Raw genomic sequence first — 20083 nt, 5'->3', positions numbered from 1 at the left:
AGTCGTGAAGAGGGCACGACAAAACCTATTCCTCAGGTGACTGAAAAGATTTGGCAGATCCTCAAAAAGTTCTACAGCTGCACCATCGAGAGCATCTCACCGCCTGGTATGGCAACTGCTCGGCATCTGACCGCAAGGCACTACAGAGGGTAGTGCGTACAGCCCAGTACATCACTGGGGCCAAGCTTCCTGCAATCCAGAACCTATATAATAGGTGGTGTCAGAGGAAAGCCTATAAAATTGTCAGACTCCATTCACCCAAGTCATAGACTGTTTTCTCAGCTACCGCGGTACTGGAGCACCAAGTCTAGGACCAAAAGGCTCCTTAACAGCTTCTACATCCAAGCCATAAGACTGCTGAACAATTAATCAAATGGCCACCGGACTACTTACATTGACCCCCCTTCCATTTGTTTTGTACACTGCTGCTACTCGCTGTTTATTAACTCAACTAACCTGTACCCCTGCACACTGACTCGGTACCGGTACCCCTATATATAATATAGCCCCATTATTGTTATTTCATTGTTAATTTTATTTTATTTTTTTACTTTAGTTTATTTTGTAAATATTTTCTTAACCAACTGCAGTTCAAGAAGAGTTAAGGGCTTGTAAGTGAGCATTTCATGGTAAGGTGTACTCTTGTTGTATTTGGCGCATGTGACACATTGATTTGATGATGAAATCCTGGTTGAGAATAAAATGATTGAACAAATGAACGAAACAGCACCAAGTAAGTGAAAGAAATACGTTTTGATGATGTTTTACTGGTAATGGGAACATCTGCGAATGCCAACAACAACTTTTTGGTGTGTGTGTGTGTGTTTCAAACCTTTTATTTAGCTAGGCAAGTCAGTTAAGAACAAATTATTATTTACAATGACGTCCTACCCCGACCAAACCTGGACCACGCTGGGCCAATTGTGCGCCCTATGAGACTCCCAATCACGGCCGGATGTGATACAGCCTGGATTCGAACCAGGGACTGTAGTGATGTAGGGCCTTAGACCTCTGCGTCCATGTGTAACTATTTAACTTCACTAGAATGCTTAAAAGTCAGCTCAAATTGTAAATAAAAATCGGAATAGTTGTTTTTGGCAAGGAAAATATCGGGTATCGGCAAAAAATGTAGTATCGGTGGGTCACTAGAAAAGACATAAGGTCAATTTAAACAGCATCAACATATCATAAGGTTGGCGTTCCAGGCGTTGCACACGTCAACCAATGTTTTGATCTGGCAGGTGACAGCAGTAGTCAGCCTGGAACGTGGCCCATGTCTCTTCCCTTTGCATTGATCATGCCTACTGCAGGTGAAAGCTCTCAGTTTAGAGTGCACTTGAGACAGGAACCTTTTCATTGCCTGTTTTGTCAGCTAAGGATCAGCGACATGGAGGAACCTTGAAATCTTAAACCTCTTTGTGCCTTTTGCTTGCGGTGAAGAGGGCTTTTTCAGTAATGTAGTGAAGTAGTGAAGCACGAGGGTGGCAGCATCATGTTGTGGGGGTGGCAGCATCATGTTGTGGGGGTGCTTTGCTGCAGGAGGGACTGGTGCACTTCACAAAATACATGGCATCATGAGGGGGGGGGGGAAATTATGTGGATATATTAAAGCAACATCTCAAGACATCAGTCAGGAAGTTAAAGCTTGGACGCAAATGGGTCTTCCAAATGGACAACGACCCCAAGCCTACTTCCAAAGTTGTGGCAAAATGGCTTAAGGACAACAAAGTCAAGGTATTGAAGTGGCCATCACAAACCCTGACCTCAATCCTATAGAAAATTTGTGGGCAGATCTGAAAAAACTTGTGCGAGCAAGGAGGCCTTACATACCTGACTCAGTTACACCAGCTCTGTCAGGAGAAACTTATTGTGGGAAGCTCGTGGAAGGCTAGCCGAAACGTTTGACCCAAGTTAAACAATTTAAAGGCAATGCTACAAAAGACTAATTGAGTGCTTGTAAACTTCTGACCCACTGGGAATGTCATGAAAGAAATAAAAGCTGAAATAAATCATTCTCTCTACTATTATTCTGACATTTCACATTCTTAAAATAATGTGGTGATCCTAACTGACCTAAGACAGGGAATTTTTACTTGGATTAAATGTCAGGAACTGTGAAAAATTGAGTTTAAATGTATTTGGCTAAGGTGTATGTAAACTTCCGACTTCAACTGTATGTGGTGTCACCCTAGGTTCACGTACTACTCATAAAACAAATGTAGAACTTTTATTATTCAAAAAGATCAAATCCCATCAAACCGTCATTTAAAAAAAAAATCCCCTTCATCTGAACATCGGAGTGTCAGCAACAGTCATGCATGTCAGTTCAGTGCACACAGCTTAACACACAAAATCAAATAGTTGATCATATATTTTGTAGATTAGACATGCTTCTGTCTACTAGGCTATGTCATCTCCAAACCATAGCCTATAAAGATGTGATATAACAGCACTGTAGAGATAATAGCTTGTAACAAGCATTTTGGTCTGATTACCCTACCACACTATAGCAAAGGGGCAGAGAAGTGATGCATTTTTTTTCCTATACTACACTACATTACACTACATGACCAAAGGTAAGTGGACACCTGCTCGTCAAGGATCTCATTCCAAAATCATGGACATTTATATGGAGTTGGTCCCCACTTTGCTGCTATAACAGCCTCCACTCTTCCTGGGAAGGCTTTCCACTAGGTGTTAGAATATTGCTGCAGGGACTTGCTTCCATTCAGCCACAAGAGCATTAGTGAGGTCGGGCACTGATGTAGGGTGATTAGGTCTGGCTCGCAGTCAGCGCTCCAATTCATCCCAAAGGTGTTTGATGTGGTTGAGGTCAGGGCTCAGTGCAGGCCAGTCAAGTTCTTCCACACTGATCTCGACAAACCATTTCTGTATGGACCTCGCTTTGTGGGCTCCCAAGAGGCGCAGCGGTCTAAGGCACTGCAAGAGGCATCACTACAGCACCTGGTTTGAATCCAGGCTGCATCACATCCGGCCGTGATTGAGAGTCCCATAGGGCGGCGCACAACTGGTCCTGCTTCGTCTGGGTTTAGCCGGGGTAGGACGTTGTAAATAAGAATTTGTTCTTAACTGACTTGCCTAGTTAAATAAAAAATCTGAAAAAATAAAATTGTGCACAGGGGCATAGTCATGCTGAAACAGGAAAGGACCTTCCCCAAACTCTTGCCACAAAGATGGAAGCACAGAATCGTCTAGAATTTCCCTTCTCTGGAACTACATTTGTTCAGGATGGTGTTCTTCTGCTTGCAAGCCTCCCCCTTTTCCTCCAAACATAACGATGGTCATTATGGCCAAGCAGTTTTATTTTTTTTTCATTAGACCAGAGGACATTTCTCCAAAGAATACGATCTTTGTCCCCATGTGCAATTGCAAACCGTAGTCTGGCTTTTTTATGGCGGTTTTGGAGAAGTGGCTTCTTCCTTGCTGAGCGGCCTTTCAGGTTATGTCGATGTAGGGCTTGTTTTACTGTGGATATAAATACTTTTGTATCCGTTTCCTCCAGTATCTTCACAAGGTCCTTTGCTGTTGTTCTGGGATTGATTTGCACTTTTCGCACCAAAGTACGTTCATCTCTAGGAGACAGAATGCGTCTCCTTCCTGAGCAGTATGACGGCTGTGTGGTCACATGGTGTTTATACTTGCGTACTACTGTTTGTACAGATGAACGTGGTACCTTTAGGCATTTGGAAATTGCTCCCAAGGATGAACCAGACTTCTGGAGGTCTACACATTTTTTTCTGAGGTCTTCTTGATTTCTTTTGATTTTTCCCGTTATGTCAAGTAAAGAGGAAGTGAGTTTGAAGGCAGGCCTTGAAATACATCCACAGGTACACCTCCAATAGGCCAATTGACATCATTTGAATCAGTCAGAAGCTTCTTAAGCCATGACATTTTCTGGAATCTTCCAAGCTGTTTAAAGGCACAGTCAACTTAGTGTATGTAAACTTCTGACCCACTGGAATTGTGATACAGTGAATTATAAGTGAAATAATCTTTCTGTAAACAGTTGTTGTAAAAATGACTTGAGTCATGCACTGACTTGCCAAACTATAGTTTTTTAACAATAAATTTGTGGAGTGGTTGAAAAACAAGTTTTAATGTCTCCGACCTAAGTGTATGTCAACTTCCATCTTCAACTGTACATACATACATACATACATACATACATACATACATACATACATACATACATACATACATGCATACATTCTAAGTGATTTTCAATGGGTCTTTCTCCATTCTTTATACTGTTCAACCCAATTTTTAAAAATACATTTCTGCATTTCCTGTGCTCATTTATATGGTAATTCCCACACTGCGATGTGGGGCTGCAAGATATGGGGCAAACAATCTAGGCCTTATTTTTAACCAAATGTTGCAGTTGCGATTTGACACTTAGGTGAACTGTTGGAATCATAAAAATATAATAATTATATAATTAATTTAATAGTGGGCACTTTGAATACAGTCTTTGGCATGACAACGAATGAAAATGCCAGGGAGGAGTTATTGTGACAGGGTAGGAACCAAAGAGAAAGATCACATCGCGTCATTGGATGGCTGGGTGCCAGCAGCTTTTTGCATGCGCCAACAGAGTGGAGCAGACATTTTCTCTCTCTCTCCTATTGAAGAAGCTATCGTCCGGTTGAAATATTATCAATTATATATTGTAAAAACAACCTGGGGATTGATTATAAAAAAAGTTTGACATGTTTCTAACTTTACGGATACTATTTGGAATTTTCGACTGCCCGGTCGTGACCGCTCGAGCCTGTGGATTTCTAAACATAACGCGCCAACCAAATGGAGGTATTTTGGATATAAAAATTATCTTTATGGAACAAATGGAACATTTATTGTGTACCTGGGAGTCTCGTGAGTGCAAACATCCGAAGATCATCAAAGGGAAGCAATTAATTTTATTGCTTTTCTTACTTTTGTGACCAATCTACTTGGCTGCTAGCTATTTGTAATGTTTTGTCTGCTGAGAGAGATATCCTTATATAAACGCTTGGTATGCTTTTGCCGAAAATCTTTTTTGAAATCTGACACGCCAGGTGGATTAACAACAAGCTAAACTGTGTTTTGCTATATTGCACTTGTAATTTTGGGTGCATCAAGGGTTGGGTGCATCAAGAAGTTAAAATAATTTTTACCCATATGTTTTTGGGCTCATTTCTGGAGGTGATCATTATATTTTAAGTATTAGCATAATTTTATTTTCATACATTTTGAGTAGAATGTCTGTTTAAAAAGTCACCAGAACTGAGCTTCAGTCCTTCTTATGGGACCCCGGACTCACTGTTACTTCAGGAATTCAACCATTGTTCTCATTAAATGTGAGTAATATGCTTAAGTGTGTGTCTGTAACTGTGACATGCACAATTTTGCTACACCATTGTAGTGTATATTTTAAGCAGGCATTATGAGAACCCAGGGGTCCTGACTGAAGTGTCACCAGCTTTCTGTTCTTTCCACAGCTCTGGGATGTGCGTGTGTAAGACAGGGGTATACGGTGACAAGTGTGACGATTGCCACCCAGGTTTCTTCCGGTTCAGCAGCACGGGTTGCCAGCCATGCCAGTGCAATAATCACTCCAGCTACTGCCACCCACAATCAGGTGAGTCACCCTCGCTGTGCCCAAGGTTGAAACAAATGTCTGCCATGGCCTCTACTCTATGCCAGAGCTGTGCAGACTGCAGAGAAGCCACACATTTTCACAGATGCAGAAATGCATTAAGCAAACTAACTATTATTAATCAAATTAACTCTAGGGAAGCATTTTCCATGAAATCATATTCGTAACATGTCCCCAACAGAGCTGTTTATGCAGTTAACACGAAACAGCATTAGTTGTTATGTAACGGTAAAAAAAACTGCCATATTGACTTCTCCTCCGGAGAGATTCACTCCCATGCTGCCTGCTGACAGACTGTTTGGGGAGTTGCAGTGATTTGATTTGTATTCACACTGTGTGATCTTGCCTTGGCCTTAAAAGAAAAAAGAAAAAATCCGTTGGCTGTTAAAATGAGTTTGTCGACCACAGGCAACGTAGCTCCCATTCCGCTAATGAGGAAATGCTAGAGTCATCACTCCGCTGCAATCACTGTGATAAGCATTTTCGCCTGTTCCCTTTGGCTTTTCCATGGTTCACAGCTGGGCAGAATGGCAGGCCTAAGTACGTGCAGCATGATAAGCAAATTACGCACCTTTCCTCCTACACACATTAATGAGTATAGATCTGTATATAATGATGAGATGCCGATGCCCTAACAATGGGAGTGGTTGTCCCAAAGGCGGAAAGGCAGGTGACAATTGTAGGGCCAAAATAAGCCCATAGAAACGCATTGGGCATATTTTTGGACAGATTTTTGGCGAGAGTGAAATCTCTCGATTTGCATTTTCCTCTCTGTTTACACATACACTTCTTCTCTGTTTACACACACATGCCGAGCCCCTACCCCCGCCACTCACAGCAACAAAGATGAGAGATCACTTCTTCCCCCCTGACAAATGGTTTCAGTTCACAATTTGCATTTGAGGTTCGGTCGAACAGAATCGGTCATATGGAGACCCAAACACATTGTCATTATTTTACTGTATTAGAGGAGAAGTTAACCTTTCTAACGAATGTTTACATCTCAACTCGTCAGATTACATGCCGAGCAGACACTGCTAAAACGGGAGTATCAAACAACTTTGATTTTGGAAAATGAATGCTCACTTTGTCGCGCACGGCTTTGCGGTACCACGTACCCGTTATACTAGCTGTCTAGTCTGTGTTAAAGAAACACAATTATATAAGGAATTGGCAACTCGTTCTCATTCTGTGAAGTAAGGTAGGCTACTTGATTTCAACATCTGAACAAAGAGGACAGGCTCGCATCCTTTTAAACAGTTGGAGATGGACAAAAGGGTGTGTTCATATCTATTCAACTGTTCTGCCTTGTTAGCTAGCAAATGGATCAAAGTTGGCTAAACTAGAAATATAAATATTAGTTGGCTACTCGCTATCACGTGGGCTTGTGCTTGAGAGATTGTTTGAGACCTGCGTTAATTTCCTATAATGCCTTCCACAAGAAGTTAGTAATTGGGCTGTTAGAGAATGTGCATTATGCTTGGTTCAAAAAAGCAGCTTAAACTATTTTGATAAAATATACTGAACATAAATATAAACATGTAAAGTGTTGGTCCCATGAGCTGAAATATCCCAGACATTTTCCATACGCTCAAGAAGCAAATTTCAAATTTTGTGCACAAATTTGTTTACATCCATGTTAGTGAGCATTTCTCCTTTGCGAAGATAATCCATCTACCTGACAGGTGTGGAATATCAAGAAGCTGATTAAAAAGCATGATTTAATTCAGCAATAATGTCCGAGGCGGTGTGTTATGTGGCCAATATACCATGGCTAAGGGCTGTTCTTAGGCACAACGCAACGCATGGTCACCAATGTAATTAGAGCAGTAAAAATAAATGACTTGTCATACCCATATGGTATACGGTCTGATATACCATGGCTGTCAGCCAATCAGTATTCAGGGCTCGAACCACCCAGTTTATAATCAGGGACAATAAAAGGCCACTCTAAAATGTGCAGTTTGTCACACAACCCAATGCCACAGATGTCTCAAGTTTTGAGGGAGCGTGCAATTGGCATGCTGACTACAGGATGTTCACCAGAGCTGTTGCCAGAAAATGGAATGCTCAATAAAACGTTGTTTTAGAGAATTTGGCATTATGTCCAACAGGCCTCAACCGTAGACCACGTGTAACCAGGCAGTGGGTGGGCCTGGCTTCCAAGTGGGTATGTCTATGCCCTCCCAGGCCCAACCATGGCTACGCCCCTGCCCAGTCATGTGAAGTCCATAGATTAGGGCCTTATTCATCTATTTCAATTGACTGATTTCCTTATATGAACTGTAATTCAGTAAAATCATTGAAATTGTTGCATGTTGTTTTTATATTTTTGTTCACTATAATTCAATGATTAGTGGGTCGTATGGTTGTGGAAGGCTTATATTAAGCCTCGGTAGAATTTCACAAGCCCTGAATTCATTACATTATTGACAACTGTTTTAAATGCAGTGTATTTGACTTTTAGTTGTACAACAAAGCTAATGTATAGAAAACTTTTTTTTTATCGAGATATACATTGCCCTCGGGAAGTATTCAGAACCCTTGCCTTTTTCTACATTTCGTTACGTTACAGCCTTATTCTGAAATGGATTGAATAAAACAATTTCCACAGCTAGCTACACACAATGCCCCAGAATGACAAAGCAAAAACAGGTTTTTGGAAATGTTTGCACATTTATTAAAAATAAAAAACATTCCTTATTTAGATAAGTATTCAGACTCTTTGCTATGAGACTCGAAATTGAGCTCAGGTGCGTCCTGTTTCCATTAATAATCCTTGATGTTTCTACAACTTGATTGGAGTCCACCTGTCGTAAATTCAATTGATTGGACACAGGCCAAAAACCAAGCCATGAGGTCAAAGGAATTGTCCGTAGCGCTCCGAGACAGGATTGTGTCGAGGCACAGAACCATTCTTAAATGGAAGAAGTTTGGAACCACCAAGACTCTTCCTAGAGCTGGTTGCCTGGCAAAACGGAGCAATCAGGGGAGCAATCAGGGGAGAAGGGACTTGGTCAGGGAGGTGGCCAAGTTCCCGATGGTCATTCTGACAGAGCTCTAGAGTTTCTCTGTGGACATGGGAGAACCTTCCAGAAGGACAACCATCAGCCTTTATGGTAGAGTGGCCAGACATGAGCCACTCCTCAGTAAAAGGCACATGAGAGCCTGCTTGAAGTTTGCCAAAAAGGCACCTAAAGACTCTCAGACCATGAGAAACAAGATTCTCTGGTCTGATGAAACCAAGATTGAATGCCAAGTGTCACGCCTGGAGGTAACTTTGCACCATCCCTTTGGTGAAGCATGGTGGCATCATTATGCTGTGGGGATGTTTTTCAGCTGCAGGGACTGGGAGACTACTCAAGATCGAGGCAAAGATTAACGGGGCAATGTACAGAGATCCTTGAAGAAAACCTGCTCCAGAGCGCTCAGGACTCAGATTAGGGCAAAGGTTCACCTTCCAACAGGACAACAACCCTAAGCACACAGCCAAGACACTGCAGGAGTGGCTTCGGGACAAGTCTCTGAATGTCCTTGAGTGGCCCAGCCAGAGCCTGGACTTGAACCCGATCTAACATCTCTGCAGAGACTTGAAAATAGCTGTGCAGCTACGGTCCCCATCCAACCTAACAGAGCTTGAGGATCTGCAGTGAAGAATGGGAGAAACTCCCAAAATAAAGGTATTCGAAGCTTGTAAGCGTCCTACCCAAAAGACTCGAGGCTGTAATCGCTGCCAAAGGTGCTTCAAAAGTACTGAGTAAAGGGTCTGAATTCTTATGTAAATGTGATATTTCAGTTTTTTTCTAAATTAGCCAAAGTTTTTATATGTATATTTTTTTTTTTGCTTTGTCATTATTGTGTGTAGATTGATGACAGGGGGAAAACAATTTAATCAATTTTAACAAAACGTATAAAAAGTCAAGGGGTCTGAATACTTTCCGACGGTACTGTATATCATGAATCGCCCATAAGTTTAAAAAACTATGATATTTCGGCCATACTGTATCACCCAGCCCTACGGTATACACAAGGCACTCATAATACCAGTCATGTGAGTGTTGCAGTGTCATTCATAACGCCCTTTATAACACATCACTGGTCTACGACTATTATGGACCTGTTTTGACTTTCTGTGTATATTGGGCATTGGCCACACACTGTGTTGTCACATAGAGAAATGCATCAATTTAGAGACAGTAGCCAAGTTAATGCCATGGTAACGATACTGTTTTGTGAGTGTTGATCTGGACAACGATAACTGCATCTATACAGAAGAGGAAGTAGGACCGATACCCTCCCAGCTCATGTAGACTACCATGAAGTAGCATACATTTCAAGCTTATGCAATGCTTTTCAATGCTTGAATGCTAGTCTTGAGTCATACAATCAATATTCTTCACGAGGGTTGAAAAATCCAGAAATCCTAGATGGAGGATTCCTGGAATGAGGAGGGAGTAAGAAGGGAGGGACTCCTCCTCTCACCAGAATTTCGACTGCTTGCCGCCCCAGCCTTAGAATAGGGTGTGTACTGTACGGTCCAGTTACTCATCTTTCTCACTCTCAGATCACCTATGACCTCTAGCCTGGTCCCAGATCTGATGCCATGGGAGTTGGCTATATAGTACAAACACACCAGGCCTTCTGAGCACAGGTCAGAATAGCAGAACTCTCCGGAGAGCTGGTTGCCTCAGTGGGCCTAGGGCAGTCACCATCTTTGAATACAGGACGTGAACAGGAGACCTAATGATCCATGGCCATCTTTGTTCTGGGTCCCAGGGGATGCCAGGGGGCCTTGTGTAGGAAAATCCCCAGCGGAGGTGTCTTACAAGGGGGTTTGTCTTGGTAGACACAGCCCCTTTGATCCCTGCCTTCAAAGACGGATTGGAATAAAAGACACCCTTGCCTAGTGCCTCCTAAGCTCATACCATTATGTCTCTTTGTGTGTCAGACTGTCGGGGAAATGTGCTCTTCATCTGGTGTGCTGCTACTACTACGGAGAAGCAGTTCGAGGCCAATGTATAAGAAAAATTGGATGTCAAGACTGAAAGCTCAAAGCAATCGAACCTCTATTGCGGTATTTACACAGGCATTTTCTTGCAATGATCAAACAAAATCTCAGACTGGTTTGCCATTGTAAAAACCTACTGATTTTAAGATCACTTTATTTGTCAATTGCACTCAAGGTCAAACTGTAATTTGACTTCCGCTTGTAATTCAACCCTTCCGAAAGGCACACATACAAACACATACAGGTTTTTTGAGAGTTGCTGGAGGCTGTTGGGGGGTTAAGTGCCTTGCTCAGTGACACAATGGCAGGCAATAGCATTTAGGATTTGATACCAGAAACCCTCTGGTTGCCAGCTCACCTCTGGTTGCCAGAGGGATTTGAACTGGCAAACCTCGAATTGCTGGCTCAACTCATTGATCACTAGGCTACCTGACTGATGCTACCAGTTAGAGCCTACCATGGAGGACAATATCAGAATGACAGGTGGGCAGATGTGAACAAGACACTGCGATAATAATAGTAATATAATGTTATTCTTAACAATTTATGGACTAAAAATATTAAAACACCTGTGTGTACAAGACCTATACATTAAAAACAGATTCAAAACCATCTTGAGGGAAGCAACGCAATATCTGATAAGTGCTATTTAGTATGGTCTAAACCTTATATTTTTGAGACCAGTGGGAGTCGTCAAAGAGAAATGAGTGAAACTACAGCCTCAATGTGAGGTAGGGGACCAGGGGAGGAGGTTGCACAGCGGTATAATGTACTCCCACTACTGTACTTTAAATATACCACAACTATAACCTGTGGTCCCCATCACCACATGCAATGACATCGGCATAGTTAGTCCTACTATTTAAGCCAAAATACCAGATGTTCAACTACTAAACTCTTCAAAAAAAGAAACATCCTCTCACTGTCAACTGCGTTTATTTTCAGGAAACTTAATATGTGTAAATATTTGTATGAACATAACAATATTCAACAACTGAGACATAACTGAACAAGTTCCATAGACATGTCACTAACAGAAATTGAATGTGTCCCTGAACAAAGGGGGGGTCAAAATCAAAAGTAACAGTCGGTATCTGGTGTGGCCACCAGCTGCATTAAGTACTGCAGTGCACTTCCTCCTCATGGACTGAACCAGATTTTCCAGTTCTTGCTGTGAGATGTTACACCACTCTTCCACCAAGGCACCTGCAAGTTCCAGGACATTTCTGGGGGGAATGGCCCTAGCCCTCACCCTCCGAACCAACAGGTCCCAGACGTGCTCAATGGAATTGAGATCCGGGCTCTTAGCTGGCCATGGCAGAACACTGACATTCCTGTCTTGCAGGAAATCATGCACAGAGCGAGCAGTATAGCTGGTGGCATTGTCATGCTGGAGGGTCATGTCAGGATGAGCCTGCAGGAAGGGTACCACATGAGGGAGGAGGATGTCTTCCCTGTAACGCACAGCTTTGAGATTGCCTGCAATGACAACAAGCTCAGTCCGATGATGCTGTGACACACCGCCCCAGGCCATGACGGACCCTCCACCTCCAAATCGATCCCGCTCCAGAGTACAGGCCTCGGTGTAACGCTCATTCCTTCGACGATAGACGTGAATCCGACCATCACCCCTGGTGAGACAAAAATGTGACTCGTCAGTGAAGAGCACTTTTTGCCAGTCCTGTCTGGTCCAACGGTGATGGGTTCGCCTATTGCGGACAGTCTGAGCACTGATGGAGGGATTGTGCTTTCCATGTATAACTCGGGCAGTTGTTGTTGCCATCCTGTACTTGTCCCGCAGGTGTGATGTTCGGATGTACCGATCCTGTGCAGGTGTTGTTACACGTGGTCTGCCACTGCGAGGACGGTCAGCTGTCCGTCCTGTCTCCCTGTAGCGCTGTACGGACTTTGCAATTTATTGCCCTGGCCACATCTGCAGTCCGCATGCCTCCTTACAGCATGCCTAAGGCACGTTCACGCAGATGAACAGGGACCCTGGGCATCATTCTTTTGGTGTTTTTTCGAGTCAGTAGAAAGGCCTCTTTATAGTGTCCTAAGTTTTCATAACTGTGACCTTAATTGCCTATAGTCTGTAAGCTGTTAGTGTCTGAAAGACCATTCCACAGGTGCTTGTTCATTAATTGTTTATGGTTCATTGAACAAGCATGGGAAACAGATTTTAAACCCTTTACAATGAAGATCTGTGATCTTTATTTAATTTAATTTTTACGAATTATCTTTGAAAGACAGGGTCCATATTAAAGGGACGTTTCTTTTTTTGCTGAGTTTATATGAAATAATTTCAAACACACTACATGACCAAAAGGATGTGGACCACGTGCTCGTCGGACATCTCATTCCAAATTCCTGGGCATTAATGTGGAGTTGGTCCCCCTTTTGCTGCTATAACAGCCTCCACTCTTCTGGGAAGGCTTTCCGCTAGATGTTGGAATATTGCTGCGGGGCTTGCTTCCATTCAGCCAGAAGAGCATTAGTAAGGTTGTGCACTGATTTTGAGTGATTAAGCCCGGCTTGCAGTCCGTGTTCCAATTCATCCCAAAGGTTTCAATGATGTTGAGGTCAAGGCTCTGTGCAGGCCAGTCAAGTTCTTCCACACCGATCTCGACAAACCATTTTTGTATGGACCTCACTTTGTGCATGGGGGCATTGTCATGCTGAAACCGGAAAGGACCTTTCCCAAACTGTTTCCACAAAGTTGGAAGCACAGAATCTTCTCAAAAGTAATTGTATGCTGTAGCGTTAAGATTTCCCTCCACTGGAATTAAGGGTCCTAGCCCGACTCATGAAAAACAGCCCCAGACCATTATATCTCATCCACCAAACTTTACAGTTGGCACTATGCATTTGGCCATGTAGTGTTCTCCTGTCTGACTGCTAAGTCAAACGACACCACTGGTTCTGCTCACACTGCCCTACCCTGTGCTCTGACCTCTTTCTCCCCTCTCTCTCCAGATGAAATCTCGCGTCTTGTGACGGCCGGCCGCCCAACAACCTGCCCGCTTGACCCTATCCCCTCCTCTCTTCTCCAGACCATTTCCGGAGACCTTCTCCTTTACCTCACCTCGCTCATCAACTCATCCCTGACCGCTGGCTACGTCCCTTCCGTCCTCAAGAGAGCGAGAGTTGCACCCCTTCTGAAAAAACCTACACTCGATCCCTCCGATGTCAACAACTACAGACCAGTATCCCTTCTTTCTTTTCTCTCCAAAACTCTTGAACGTGCCGTCCTTGGCCAGCTCTACCGCTATCTCTCTCAGAATGACCTTCTTGATCCAAATCAGTCAGGTTTCAAGACTAGTCATTCAACTGAGACTGCTCTTCTCTGCATCACGGAGGCGCTCCGCACTGCTAAAGCTAACTCTCTCTCCTCTGCTCTCATCCTTCTAGACCTATCGGCTGCCTTCGATACTGTGAACCATCAGATCCTCCTCTCCACCCTCTCCGAGTTGGGCATCTCCGGCGCGGCCCACGCTTGGATTGCGTCCTACCTGACAGGTCGCTCCTACCAGGTGGCGTGGCGAGAATCTGTCTCCTCACCACGCGCTCTCACCACTGGTGTCCCCCAGGGCTCTGTTCTAGGCCCTCTCCTATTCTCGCTATACACCAAGTCACTTGGCTCTGTCATAACCTCACATGGTCTCTCCTATCATTGCTATGCAGACGACACACAATTAATCTTCTCCTTTCCCCCTTCTGATGACCAGGTGGCGAATCGCATCTCTGCATGTCTGGCAGACATATCAGTGTGGATGACGGATCACCACCTCAAGCTGAACCTCGGCAAGACGGAGCTGCTCTTCCTCCCGGGGAAGGACTGCCCGTTCCATGATCTCGCCATCACGGTTGACAACTCCATTGTGTCCTCCTCCCAGAGCGCTAAGAACCTTGGCGTGATCCTGGACAACACCCTGTCGTTCTCAACTAACATCAAGGCGGTGGCCTGTTCCTGTAGGTTCATGCTCTACAACATCCGCAGAGTACGACCCTGCCTCACACAGGAAGCGGCGCAGGTCCTAATCCAGGCACTTGTCTTCTCCCGTCTGGATTACTGCAACTCGCTGTTGGCTGGGCTCCCTGCCTGTGCCATTAAACCCCTACAACTCATCCAGAACGCCGCAGCCCGTCTGGTGTTCAACCTTCCCAAGTTCTCTCACGTCACCCCGCTCCTCCGCTCTCTCCACTGGCTTCCAGTTGAAGCTCGCATCCGCTACAAGACCATGGTGCTTGCCTACGGAGCTGTGAGGGGAACGGCACCTCAGTACCTCCAGGCTCTGATCAGGCCCTACACCCAAACAAGGGCACTGCGTTCATCCACCTCTGGCCTGCTCGCCTCCCTACCACTGAGGAAGTACAGTTCCCGCTCAGCCCAGTCAAAACTGTTCGCTGCTCTGGCCCCCCAATGGTGGAACAAACTCCCTCACGACGCCAGGACAGCGGAGTCAATCACCACCTTCCGGAGACACCTGAAACCCCACCTCTTTAAGGAATACCTAGGATAGGATAAGTAATCCTTCTCACCCCCCTACAAGATTTAGATGCACTATTGTAAGGTGGCTGTTCCACTGGATGTCATAAGGTAAATGCACCAATTTGTAAGTCGCTCTGGATAAGAGCGTCTGCTAAATGACTTAAATGTAAATGTAAATGAATCATGAAAAACAGCCCCAGACCATTATATCTCATCCACCAAACTTTACAGTTGGCACTATGCATTTGGCCATGTAGTGTTCTCCTGTCTGACTGCCAGATGAAGTGTGATTCATCACTCCAGGGAACGCGTTTCCACTGCTCCAGAGTCCAATGGCGGCGAGCTTTACACCACTCCAGCCGACTCTTGGCGATGTGCATGGTGATCTTAGGCTTGCGTGCGGCTGCTCTTCCATGGAAACCCATTTCATGAAGCTCTTGTGCTGACATTGCTTCCGGAGGCAGTTTGGAACTCTAGTGAATGTTGCGGCCGAGGACCGACCATTTTTATGTTCTATGCGCTTCAGCACTCGGTGGTCCCGTTCTATGAGCTTGTGTGGCCTACCACTTCACAGCTGAGCCGTTGTTGCTCCAAGACGTTTCCACTTCACAATAACAGCACTTACAGTTGACCAGGGCAGCTCTAGCAGGGCAGAAATATGACAAACTAACTTGTTGGAAAGGTGGCATCCTATGACGGTGCCATGTTGAAAGTCACTGAGCTCTTCGGTAAGGACATTCTACTGCCAATGTTTGTCTATGGAGATTGCATGGCTGTGTGCTCGAAGTTTTTATTATACATTTTTTTTTTGCAACTGTCAGCAACAGGTTTGACTGAAATAGCCAAATCTGCTAATTTGAAGGCGTGTCCACATACTTTTGTATATGTAGTCTACTTCAGTGGTGCTTGATTGAGCTTGCATGTTGCAATGGAACCAATTAATAAGTCCCTCACATGCAAACCCTGTCCCCTGGCACACCAGGTGAAATAAAATGTTCTGATATATACAGAGCTCAACTGAGTAAACTAACAGCAAAGTCTGACACTAATAACGACTGCTATTGGTTTAGGGGATCCATAGGGCCCAAAGAGCAAAACTTTTTCCGAGCCAGCTGGTCAGCTTTACGACTTCAACTGATGTGGGTTTTTCTATTGGCATTCATTCACTTTCAAGAGCAACAGAAAATTGTAATCCTAGCACCTCACCAGCCACTGCTGTGAGGCTTAGCCCTATGCTGAAAGCAGTGGCTGTTGCCAAGCCTCTGTCCAAATCAATATACCGGTCTACAATGAAGTCATCCTGTCCACAATTAGGTCAGTCAGATAAGGCCAACTGTCACGAAGCAATCAGGTGTTAAATAGATATATATTAGCAGAGGGATTTGTCGTGGTGAAAAAAGTGCTTAAGCACTGAACCGCCGTCGGCGTGGTGAGTAACCTAAACACCCTACTGCTAACAATGCTAATTTAGTATGATACTTGCTCCTCGTAGTTGAGATGCTTTCTTGCTTCTAGCAGATAATGTAATTGTACAGTTTTAAGTTTAATGGGGTCCTTAGAACTAAACAATAGATCAAATTTAGATTTGAGTCGTAGTGGAATGCCTGTGAGGGAAATATCAGGCCTATAGCAGGGCGGGCTTGTTTCAACAGCTCATCACTAAGTGATTATGTTCATTTGATTAGGTTCACTTATTAATTCACCGTCTCTTATGAAGAGGGGAAAGTATGTAAAAATCCAGTTTTTCCTAAGAAATTCGATTTCACCTTGAAAATGACTGTTAATTTGTGGGAAAATGCTTGTTACTCAGTACTGCCTATACTTGCCATATTCCGTATGCTAGTTTATGTTCAGACTGTATGTAACATTATATAAGTTCTCCTGTTGGGATCCTAATGAAAGCACTAGGGCTGTCCCCGTGTCTTTTCTGTCAACAAATCGATTGGTCAAAATGAAAACGTATTTTTCCATATATAGACACACCCTAGGTGTTTTTAATGAAATCAACTATATGTAGGCTACTGAACTTTTGTGATGCTTTAATAACCACACTGTTTGATTAAATAATTAAGACCCACAAATGACTTGAGGAAACCAGAGATTAAGATCTCTGAAGTTGCTGGTAATAGGCTACACCAGCAGTCAACAACCTTTTCCGTTTGGATTGCCAATTTAGCTTAACATTTCTACCCTTCTGCATGCCAGTTATGATTTTCATATGCAACTTTTCACAGAACAGTTTCATTAAATGTATAATAGTCTTTGTATCTCAATCATTTTCTATGGTTAATCTACATTCTATATAAATGAAAATTATACAAATCTAAACGTAACTTATATTGCCATTGCCAACTATGTAAAAATAGCCTACATAAAGCCAACAAATCAAAACATTGCAGCCTGCAGCTAGAAAATGTCCTGATAAAAATGAATATCCTATCAATCACATTGGCTACCCATGGCCTGTCTGCAATGAGCTTGAAATATTGTATCAACTAGGTGGCCAGAGACTGGCATGAGCAAACTTGCAACATTGTATAAAATATTCTGGGCCCTGAAGAGTTTCCTGCACCAGTGAGCTTTTGGATAGACAACTGTAGGCTATTTATGCAAGGGATAAGAAGTAATCAGGTATTTTATGATGTTTCCACTGGATCAGAGCATTACATTTTGCCCTTTTCATGCTGAGTAGTTATAGAAAGGGAGAGAGCTGGAAATATGTTTTAAATACTTTGAGGAACTATTGACATTCTCAATTGATTCTAGACTTTGTTTACTTGCTCTTTGAGGTGAAGAAAACCTTTCTTTGAGAAGCTCCACAGTTTATTAATGGTGGTAAGTTAAGACAATCGCAGATACTATCAGACAACCCCAAATCAGCACATGTATAGGCCTACATTTGCACGCAGGCCAGGTATACTAGTCCTACATCTATGCTTAATCAGGTGTGAGTCCTTACTCAACATTGACAGGAGCATTTCAAACAAAAGACCATGAATAAATTGACGACTTGTAAATGGAATGACATTTAAAAAAAGCTTGAGTAGCATAGGTTGTGAGTTCTGCAAACATAATGTCCACTCTGACAATGACAACGGTAAACGACTGTAATAATAATAATATATTGAATGCATTAACAAATTATTGTATCCAAACAAACATTGCAGATTAGAAATGATTGGAATTAATGGTAAATGTAGGCTACTACTGGTGTTATGGGGAATTGATAGACACAGCAAACCATGCACACAATGAAGTTATGAAACAATGAATACACAGGAAATGGCGGGAGAGAGCGCATTCTGGAGGGAGAAGTCCCTTCTGCATCTGAGCCACACTGCCATTAGTCTTGGACTGTGTCATCCCCGCAGCCTCCTCAATGGATTAGTCCACTGAGACAGGAGCAAATCAAACAGGTGTCTCTTGTGCTATGATATATTTACAACTGCACAATTTTTAAATGTATTATTATTATTATTATTATTTTTTTTTTTTTTAAAGCCTCTTGACCAAACAATCGACCAGTTTACTAAATGGGGTCAGCCCTAGAAAGCATACACAGTTTGAACACTGTTCCTCCCCCTATAGAGTCACTTCCTGGTCCTCTGAGCTTTGCAGTCACATGAACTCTTTTGCACTTCCAGTTACCCGGCTGAGTTTTTTTACAGCCCTCTGCATGTCTTTTTCCCACTCAGTCAGAAACTCACTCTCCACTGCCCTGCGCACTAGCGCCACTTCCGCCCTTCTACCGTTGTGACTCTACCTCAGTCGCTCAACACTGTGACAGCACAGTCAACTGTTTACTTAACCCCTTGTCCCTCCTCTTTTTCTCTCAGGCATCTGCTTGAACTGCCAAGGGAACACCAAAGGACCCGGCTGTGAGGAATGCAAGTATAATTTCTACCGGAGGCCCAGCGCTGCCCTTACTGAAGTCTGCGTCCCCTGCCCTTGCTCCAGCGTCACCTCTTCTGGCAGCTGCCACCTTGGTGAGTCTCCGAATCTACTGCGCCACTGACCATCACCTCATTTAATAACTCTGACAACTCTGGCTGGCTGTGTCTCTCCCCTTTGTGGGCAGGAAGCAGGGAGGCCAAAGCGGGAAGTGCCCCTACATTTGTTTTGGTTTACAAGACTGACTAACTGGCTTAATTATGTAATAGTAGCTGCCAAGAAGCAGCCATTATAATTTTCCACAGACACTAACAAACAGCAGAGTTTAGGTCCTTTTGACTAGAGAAGGTTTAGGATTCAGTAAAGGACCAATGCTCTATCCCCCTCTTAGTCCATTTTCTGTTTCCTATTGAGATTTGTTAACAAACCACGTCTATGAGAACAATTTCAACATTTTCAATGTTTCATCATGTTCGCAAGTGTTGTAATATCCCTGGTTGTAATAGCTTGTTGTCTGTCAGTGCACTCAGTTGTTCCATGCCAAAGTGGTGTGTTTTTATCTCAGTGGAGATCTCTCTCTCACCCACTCTCCCCTCCCTCTATCAATTCAATTCAACAGGCTTTATTAGTATTTTTTAAAGATAATAAACAAAAGTGAAATAAACAATCAGAAATTAACAGTAAACATTACACTCACAAAAGTTTCAAAGGAATAGAGACGTTTCAAATGTCATATTATGGCTATGTACAGTGTTGTAACGAGGTGTAAATAGTTAAAGTACAAAAGGGACAATAAATAAACATAAATATGGGTTGTTTTTACAATGGGGTTTGTTCTTCACTGGTTGCCCTTTTCTTGTGGCAACGGGTCACAAATCTTGCTGCTGTGGTATTTCACCTAATAGATCTGGGAGTTTATCAAAATTGTGGGTCTGTGTAATCTGAGGGTAATAAGTGTTGCTAATATGGTCATACATTTCGCAGGAGGTTAGGAAGTACAGCTCAGTTTCCACCTCATTTTGTGGGCAATGTGAAC

The 20083-nt window shown here is 43.3% G+C and overlaps 1 protein-coding gene across 4 annotated transcripts in view; it reads left to right on the top strand.

The window, feature by feature from the left end:
* The window catches only part of si:dkey-220k22.1 (multiple epidermal growth factor-like domains protein 9), a 93130-nt gene that overhangs the window by 62275 nt on the left and 10772 nt on the right, over positions 1 to 20083 (top strand). For all 4 annotated transcript variants that reach the window (XM_052525286.1, XM_052525283.1, XM_052525285.1 and 1 more), the window contains 2 exons: positions 5502 to 5641; positions 18993 to 19142. In XM_052525286.1, the coding sequence (XP_052381246.1) occupies positions 5502 to 5641; positions 18993 to 19142 (290 nt within the window). The remainder of the gene's footprint in view (positions 1 to 5501; positions 5642 to 18992; positions 19143 to 20083) is intronic.

This window comes from Oncorhynchus keta, chromosome 9 (genome assembly GCF_023373465.1).
Source record: "Oncorhynchus keta strain PuntledgeMale-10-30-2019 chromosome 9, Oket_V2, whole genome shotgun sequence".
NCBI classification, from domain to species: Eukaryota; Metazoa; Chordata; class Actinopteri; order Salmoniformes; family Salmonidae; genus Oncorhynchus; species Oncorhynchus keta.
Note: the sequence above shows the minus strand (reverse complement) of the source record. Positions and strands in the feature narration are given on the sequence as shown.